This window comes from Alligator sinensis, unplaced genomic scaffold (genome assembly GCF_000455745.1).
Source record: "Alligator sinensis unplaced genomic scaffold, ASM45574v1 scaffold159_2, whole genome shotgun sequence".
In the NCBI taxonomy this organism is placed as follows: Eukaryota; Metazoa; Chordata; order Crocodylia; family Alligatoridae; genus Alligator; species Alligator sinensis.
In genome coordinates, this window is record NW_005841992.1 from 107,817 (window position 1) to 117,043 (window position 9,227).

Genomic DNA, 9,227 nt, shown 5'->3' on the forward strand with positions numbered 1-9,227 from the left:
GGAAATAACTCAAGTAGATCTTATTTGACTGCCTTCAGTTCAACACCTTCTAGACCAGCTCACTTTGGTTATCAGAACCTCCATCATTAATATTCAGCTATAAAGCCATTTTCCATTCTAAAAATATTATCTAGAAATCAAAGCCTTTTCTTTCTAATAGTGTCATTTTTTATCCTCCAATGAGCAAGTCCTGCCATTCACCTCCATTCTTGATATGGTTGGGTTGGTTCAAATAATCAGAAGATTTGTTAGAAGCAATGCATACTGAACAGATTGTTTGTTTTCTTCTCCTCTTTGGTCAAGGTTCAATCAATACAGATAAAGGTGAGAAAGGGACACTGTGTCCCAGTTTCAATCAGAACAATCTCTTCTATTTAAACCCTTAGCTTCCTTTATATTATAACAAATACCTGCTTAAGTACCCTGGCTTAAAAATTATCTTTACTGGAGGCAAACAGATATTAGTAAATGTTATTTTATATATGTTCTCTATACAATGTTGGCCTTAAAGTAGTAATCAATAGTAAAAGAAAACTCACTATTTTTTTTGTAGTGAACATTCAAGTGATTAAATGATCCTTGATCTACTACTTCGATTGCCTCTTCAAAACTTAACTTATTTTACCGTAGTAATATTTTGTGTATACCACTGGTTGAAAATGTATCATTTGCACATGATGAATATAATCAGGTTGTGCTCACTGGTACTAAGGTAACAATCAATTTCAGTTCAGTAATCACTGTATCATTATCAGAATGAGATTCAATATAGAATTATCCTGAGATGGGTTTAAGGCCTGAGTGCTAGAAAATTCATAGCTTAAGATTTCAAATAAGCTTTAATACCAACTGCATGATAGCTGCGGCATACATACCAGATTGAAGTTCTCAAAGATAACTGTAGATGGATGCATATGGAACTACTGTCCCATTTTCTACAGACTGGGAAATCAAACTAGCAGACCACCCCAGTGATCAATCATGCGTTTCTTCAACTACACTAAGGATTTGTTGTTTCTTCATTGCCACCATGACTCAAATGTTACTGTGCCATGTTCTAGCAGTGAACTATATATTCTTTTTCCAGTTCTCAATTAATAGAAATTATACTGCAAATATATTGATCATATGCATGTCTTTTGAAAACAATTAAATTAGTCAGTCTGTATCAGATTTTTGTATCGACCGTTTACAATTCCATCATAAAATTGCTAGAGGGGAAAAAAAAAAAAAAAAAAAAAAAAAAAAAAAAAAAAAAAGGTTGAGCTAGTGGTTTGGGAGTTCATGTGGCATTTGGTACCAAAGATACTTAGCAGGCAGTTTATGGGACAAACACAATCTACAAAATGCTCTAAATAAAACAGAGGGGGGAAAAAAAGTGAATGAAAAAGCTTGTATATTTATATATTTAAATATGAAGTATACACTAACAAAACCATCAAAATGAAGGGAGGCAGATAACACTTCTCTATGCAGTTGTTTCAGGCTGTTTGAAGACAGCTCCATAATCTACGAACAAGTGTCGCACGTTTGGACAAAATAAACTATTAGTTTAGAGATGAATATAGAGGGCAAGCTTATGCAGAACACTTTGCAGTCTTAATCCAACTCTACAAAAAATAGGACAAATACATATAGTATTTTTTTGAACAACTCTTCCACATTATTTTGTATGTAAAGGACAAGTGGTAACTAAAGCTACCACAGAAGAAAAGCACTAACCAAGTAGAAGATACATTTAAATTCCCTGGCCAATCAGATTATTCCTGTGTGATCTTAGGCAAATATTTTTTTTCTTTATGCCTCAACTCCTTGTCTGTAAAATGAGAGCAACAGGATCTCTCTACTTTTTAGCAGCATTGAGGACAAATTAGGCTTAGGCCCCCCACCATGGATTATGAAGAATTCAAATGCTACAATATCAAGAGCCATAGAAATATCCAAGATTTACCTACTGACATACTGGTATATATAGATTTGTAACCGTCAATCAAGGAAGAATTGACAGAAATCCAAAGGCACATGACAAATAACTAACTTTCTCCTCCCCAATGAAGTCCATATTAAAAAAAAAAAAAAGTCAAGTTATTTTTATTCATCCCTATACCATTCAGTGCTCAAAGCTTTAGTTAAAAAGAGAAGACAGACACGCTCAATCTGGATTGCAATGACTGTTTCAGAAGACTTGCATTAAAGCTCTAGAGAGGAATTTCTGCTCAGTTCTCAGAATAAAGCCTTTGGGTCACCATCACAAATGGATACCAGGAGTACATATGTAATCACTACACTGTTTGGCATATGAGGAACATCTTCCATCAGAAATAGGAAGTGGAAAGTCTCTTCTAACATGATTTCAGCAAGCAGGGGTTTTAATAGCTTGACCAAACATCATGGATTAAGTTAGGTTTTGGTAGAGGCATGCTTACCAACAAAAGCCACATTTTCTCCTCCTAAATATTTTTACAGACACTCCACATGGGAGAAATGGAGGAGCTGTGTACTCTGCCCTCAAAGGCTATACCATTGATTCCCCATCCCATGGTTCATAAGAAGTGTTGCCTGTGAGACACAACAAGATTGCTTACAGCCAGAGAAAATTAACAGAAAACATCACTACTACAGTCTACGAATGAAGTATTCTCTCAGAATTTGCTGTCCATAGACTAGCAAAGGTTGGAGACTTCTTCTAACTATAAGACAGCAAATAAGAAAAAAAACCAAACAAAAAGACCCAGCTTCTGGTAGCAACTTTCTGGATGATGTATCAAACACTGAATGAAAACAGCTTACACTTAACCTATGAAACCCTTGTCTACATATACATATATGCATGCCTGCCAGGTGAATTTCCATGTCTTCCAGCCACACACATGGAGGGCCTATAGTACCTCCCACCATATACACAGAATGGTTCAATATACTTGTCCTCAGCAGCAATCAGGCTGGGAAACACCATTTGAGGCTGCATGTACTTCTGTCCCCATCTATGCCAGGCCTTGTAAACATCTCTCGCAACCAGGTTTTTTACTATGTCAGCTCTACTGCTCCTCAGTCCACATACCACCAAGGACTTACGGAGTCACCATTAACCCATGGAGTTAATGTGAAAACATTCAACGTGCAGACAAACCCTTATTTGATGTTACAAGATCTTCTCTGAAGGATCAGACTTAAAGCAGTAATTCTGAGCCAGGATGCCATGGCTTCCTGGAGTGCCTTGAGATCCTGTCAAGGATGCCACAAGGTGAGCACTTTTGGACATGCAAACATAATTCACAAGTTAAGCCCAGAGATTTCAAACAGGAATTCATAACACCAAAACCATTCTGCCCTGTTGTGGTTTTCCTGAGTTCTTCGCAATAACAGAAACGCATCGCCAGAAAATGAACGAGAACTATGAGCTGGCACTTTCCGAGGGATGCCAGCAGCCTAATGAGGGGGTGTCTCGAGTCTAAAAAAGTTGAGAACCACTTCAGTGAAGAAAGGGAAGGGGAGGAGAGCAAGGGTGCAGCCCGATACAAACGTCTAAGAATTGATAATGTGGAGAGAGGAGATCAGTCACCAAGAGCCATGGCTGGAAGGTGTGCAAGGGATGGCAAGGGAACAGAAACACTACTCGAACAGCAAACGATAGAGGCCCGTTACTTGCAGAAACTTTCAGAAATGCCAGCATAACTGCAGACTCCCCTGATTATAAAGTGGCCTCCTACCAGCAGAGGCCAGTGCAGAGACTTGCATGGTGTCATAGGATGGATCAAAGAACAAGCAATCCATTTTCTAGTGTAAATACACCCACGGCTCCAGTTCCTTCTTATCACTTGCAGTGGGAATGAGTGTCCTATGGGCTGAAGGACGCCTTTGGGGCCTGAACCACCTCGGTCCGCATCGTGTCAGCCACCGCTCCCCTGCCACCGAACAACAGCATCTGTTTCCCTGGTTCTGGGTGGCCGGTTTGGAGCTGCACCGGCGTTTTGCTTGGGGAGGGGCAGGGGCCTGCCGGGGCCCCGCTCAGGCTCGCGGGGAAGGAGGAGCTCAGCCTCTGCTTCACCAGCGCGGCTAGGACCCTCCCGTGACACTGCTGGCGCCTTCCTACAGGGCTGCGCCCCGGCGGAGACAGGCCGAGCGGTCCCCGGGGTGCGCCCGCCCGCGCAAACACCCCCTTTGGGCAAAGGGAGCAACGAGGATCATGCAGCAGGCACCTGCCCAGGGCCCAGCGACCCTCCCTGGCCCGGCCGCTCCTTACTTCTTGGTGTCGCTGCTGAAGAGCCCGAAGGCCGCCGAGGCGGAGGGCGCTGCTGTGGGCGCCGCCTCCTGGCCCAACTCGGCCGGCGCCGCCTCCCCGCCCTGCTCGTTGTAGCCTAAGCCGTTCCCGGACATGCCGCCGCCGCTGTCCTACCACCCGGCTGCTCCCGGAAGCTAACGGCAGCGCCGGCGGGGCGGGGCGCGGTCACATGATGGGGGGCGGGGCAAAAAGGGCAGAAGCGGAACTTCCCCAGCGAGTCCCGCCGTTGCTATGGCAACACTGCTGGGGCGCACGCGCAGCTCTGTCCCGGCGGTTGGGGGGGGCGGTGCTTGTCCCGCCTGCGCGTGGCTTCTCTCGCGGGGCGGGGCGGGGCGGAGTCCGTGACGTCACTATTTCCCGTTCCAGGACCAGCGCCTGCCCTGTTGGCACTGTCCGGCCCGGGTTTCGGGCGTCCCGTAGGGGGGCGGGGCTTGTCTGCAGACAACGTCCGGCGCCTTCCCCTGGGGGAGGGAGGCCGCAGGGCAAGGACTGTGTAAGTGCCATGCCCGGGGGTAGGTGGTTGGATCATAAAACCAGTGAGAGAGAAAGAGAGAGAGCGCGCGCGCGCGCTGCGGTTGGGTGACTGGGTCAGACCAGAGAGGTGGGTCTTGCCCTGTCTCCGCTGGTTGCAGTAAGGCAGGCAAGGGGCTGAGAAAAAGAGGCAGGAGGAGCCACAGGAGCAACACCCAGGGCATCACCAAGTCGACCTGCCTCGCCGTCCTGGTGTGAAGCATGTTTCCGGCCTCATTTACAAGGTGACTCTCGGGGTGCTAAAGGTCTTTCTGGAACGTGGGCGAGTGGTGCCTCCTGAGTCTGGGGGGGTCACCTGCAGATGGCGGCGGCGGTGGTGCTGGCACCTGCAGGTGCCACCGGCAGCACTGTGGGGGGCACGTGCCCCTCTACGTGTCACCTGTGTCCTGGAGAACATGATCTGCTACCATCACCTACACACAGCGTAACAAGTGCAAAGTTAGCTGCCCTGAACGTGTTCTGTGTCGGGGCGGGCAATTATTTCGGCTGGAGGGCTGCTTAACCACGTTTGGTAGGCTTTGGAGAGCTACATTGGGAGCCCTGCCCTGTGACAGCTGCCCCACCCACCCCTGGTCATTATCTTGGGACCATAAGTCCAGCCCCTGACCTTTGCCACCAGAAGTACTCCTTTTTGGGGAGGGAGGGTTACTATCTTAGAACCTGAAAAACAACTCGAACACCTACTATAACATTGTATTACAACAAATATTGTTGTCAGGATTTGTGTTTGCATGCTGTATATAGAGGCTGTAAGCCGCTGCAGACAGATCACAGCAGGTTCTGTTTGGCCAAGCTAGTTGAGCTGACCAGTTTCACTTTTGCTGCGGGCCTTGGCCAAGGACCAACTGTTCAGGGCCCTTGCCTCTGCTGCAGCCAGGCTAGTGGCCACCCCAGGTTTGTTAAGATGCAAAACAAACAAACAAAGTTAAACAAATAACTTAGCACTTATCTGTCTTCCAGTGGTTCTTCTAGGTTTCACCCCCTGGCTGCCTCTTATCTTTCAGAGGTTTTGCAGAGCCTGCAGGCTTGTGCAGCAAAGCAAATGATCAAGCAAGCAAGCAAACAGAGAAGAGCCCTGCTTTGGGCTCCCCTGGGGGCTGCTTAACCCCTGACAACTCCAGACCCCAGGCAGCCTGCTCCCTGGCCAGGTGGCAGCCCCTTGAGGCTGCTTTCAGTGTCTTTTATCCTTCCCACTCTGGCCTCATGTGGCTAATCCTCTCTCAATCCCCATACCTGTCAGCTCCCTTGCTGCAGGACTCGCTATGTCCCAGGACCTGGTTCCTCAGCCTCCGGTGAGTTCTCCCAGGTCTGGGGTGGGTGTGCAGAAGTACTTCTGGGGTGTGGGGCTATTAGGACTCCCCCAAACCCCTAGTAACAGAGCAGGGCCCTATTACAGGCGCAATAAAGTATGTTGGCATGGGGGTATATATGTGGGTGCCTCGCTCTCACCCCCATGGCCGGAAGGGCTGGGCAGGATACAGTTCGTTGGTGAGCATTGCAGGCCATATGAAAGTGCCTGGTGGGTCAGATCCAGCCCACAGGTCATATTTTGCTCCCTCTCCGTCTATGTGCTGAATCGCCACTGTCGCACTGTGTATGGAAGTTGAAGGAAGGTGGAAAAAACTCCTGTGTCACACACTTGCAAAGAGTGGATGCTGAAAGGGAGAGTGAACTGGGTACGACCAGGGTTTTTCAACTGTTCCTTTCCCACTTGCAGCCTCCAGCATTTTGGCCAGGTATAGGCACTACGCTTTTACCAGTATAAGTGATTGGAAACCAGTCTGTACCAGTAACAGAACAAAAGTTTGGCGCACAAAATCAGTCTATACTGATAACAGCAGAAGTTCAGCACACATAGATAGACTGGTTTAAAAATGGTGAAACCTGGTCTAAGATTTGTCGGCGTCCAACCATGTCCCCCTCCGGACAAATGTGTGTTCTGTTTACTACTGACCTAAACTACACCGCTTACAGAATTAATTTAATTAGTAGATGTTTGGGATTGTGAACCCAAAAAGATGATAAAGCCAGTAGGAAAATACAAATCGCCCGAGCGAGAGACTAACATTAGAGGGATGGGGGTGAGGAGGGGAACGCAACGAGGTTACAGAAAATACAATGTTAACCATCTAAGCCCGGGGGTGTTGTCAGACACCATGAGGCAACACATCAGCTTGGCATAGCGGCAGGAGATGCAGCAGGCAAACGACATAATAGATCAATTCCACCTGCATTTTTTTTAATGTCTGTACTTAGCCTTAGGGTCTAGGAAGTGTAAGACACTGGAAGATGTTAAAAAGAAAGGAAAAATTATATAACTTCTTGCTGTGTTCTTCATTGAGTTGTTTTTCTAGTTACATCCTTATTTCCTAGTGGTTTAGGCCAGGGGTGCTCAACCTCTGGCCCACAGGCCAGATTCAGCCCACAGAGCCATCATATCTGGCCCATGGGGCTCCCAACAGATCCGGAAATTTGATGGCAGGGCAGCAGTGGCTATTAATATGGCCACCTACCTGCCTGTTAGAGTCCAAAACCCCAAGCCTATGTGGCAAATCAGAGCCAGGTCACACTTCTTAACCATCCAATCCGCACCCCCACCCCCCACATCAGGTTGAAGCCAGAGCACACCCCCTTTCCCCATGGAACTAAGTCAAGCTCCTTTCCCCTGCAAGGCAGCATTGAGGCCTACCTATTGTTCCGCGCTGCACCCCACCTCCTGGCACAACTTGATAGTGCCTGCCAGCTCAGGACGACTGGCTAGCTCTGACCTGCAGATGAACCAGGCACTACCCAATGCTCCCAGCCATCCAGGTACATAATAGAATAGCAATGCATAGGGAGGGTTCGGGGCCCCTGAGATGGGCCCTTGCCAGCTGGGGAGTAGGGGCACCGAGTGAAGCACTGGCTGGGGCCCCCCCCGAGGTTGGCACCAGCGAGTTTGCCCCCAGCCAGTGAGTGGTGACACCGAGAGAAGCGCCAGTGACACTAAGAGAAGCATCACTGGCACTTCCGGTTTTTCCGCCAGCACTTTCGGGGTCAGTGATCGGCTGCTAGGGTATCCCCCTCACCAGTTGGCAATCAGCTGCTGGTGCCCCACCCCAGACTCCAGAGGCACCAATTGCCCATGCATAACAGCCCATGGGGGATTAAGAACTGAACTTAATTCAAAAAAGTTAAGGGCCCACAGTTATACTTTGTTTCTGTTACTGAAGCAAAATAAGCTGGCTTGCTTTATTTTTCTAAAAGGAGTTAAGGAATTGCTTGTCTCCTTTTTGATGAATCCAAGACACTGTTCAGAACACCAGGTTAGCAACTTCATACAATACCCTTCTTTGCCTCTTTCAGCAGCGCCCCCTCATCATAGCCTTCCCTCCTGTTTTCCCTACCCGTTATATTTAAATTACTGCACTTTATTCTTTTTTGTTTCGTGCCCCTTCTCTGTGCAAGTCCATTAACAGCATTTGACAAAGTAGGCTGGAACCTAGGAGCTTATGCCTTTCTGAATGAGTTAGTCTCGAACAGTACATACACACATACTAACTTTCTGACAGTTAAGTCAACTTAACTTTTTAAAGTTGACTCTCAGAACGTACACACATAAGTGGAGCAGAGTCAACTTAAATGCACCTCAAGCTAATGCACCTCTGAGGTGTATTATCTTGAGTCACATTAGCTAAGGGGAGGGCTCACAAGACGGCTGCCACCATGTCAAGGAGCTGTATGTGTGTATACTCCAACATGGCTTACCTTAAGTTGACTTAGTTAAGTCACCTTATTTTAAGTGAACTTAGACATGTGTACACACTCAATGGTGCTACCCTGCCCTATTTTCTACCTTAATTCATATCTGTAAGCTCTTGGTATTATAATCAGCTAGCAGTTGTAACTTAGGCTAACTAAGTACAGCCTCTGTTAAGAGCACTTCAAATTGCTAAAAAAACTGAATCTGGTGTTGCAAGGGAGTCTGTTGCTGTCCTCTGATTCAGGTATTTCACAGACACACATGCATTTTCTTAACACAGCCACCTTAGAGGACCACAGTTTAGCTCCATGATGGCCACTAGTGACCTCAGCTCATGGTTTGAACATTCTACACTTTCACTACCTATTTTGACCACTGTCTTTAACATTTCTTTGCACTTTCATTTTTCTATTGTGCTTTCTCATTACTTACTTCTGTGTATTCACTGCTTATGGTTCAATTTTTAGTGATTTTTTTCATTTCAACTGCTTTGAACAGTCACTACAGTTTTTGGGACCTTATGTGATTTTTAATGAGGCACCCTCCTGCAGTCTTCTAGCCCAGGGGCATAATCCCTGATACTGATGCTTAAAATGCCCCAAACTTATTTCCCCATAGAGCAGACTACCCTGCTTGGACTAATAGTCATGTCCTTCCACAACCTCTAATGGT

The 9,227-nt window shown here is 46.8% G+C and overlaps 1 protein-coding gene across 7 annotated transcripts in view; it reads right to left on the reverse strand.

Moving 5' to 3' along the window:
* The window catches only part of LOC102383202 (AP-3 complex subunit beta-1-like), an 89,365-nt gene extending 84,872 nt beyond the window's left edge, over positions 1 to 4,493 (reverse strand). For 2 of the 7 annotated variants that reach the window (XM_025201403.1, XM_025201407.1), the window contains exon 1: positions 4,244 to 4,484. In XM_025201403.1, coding sequence (XP_025057188.1) covers positions 4,244 to 4,377 — 134 coding nt within the window. In that variant the 5' untranslated portion in view covers positions 4,378 to 4,484. Of the gene's footprint in view, positions 1 to 4,243 lie in introns of all 7 variants that reach the window. The other 5 variants (XM_006021435.2, XM_025201404.1, XM_025201408.1 and 2 more) reach the window with 5 other exon arrangements.
* Positions 4,494 to 9,227: the final 4,734 nt, after the last annotated feature.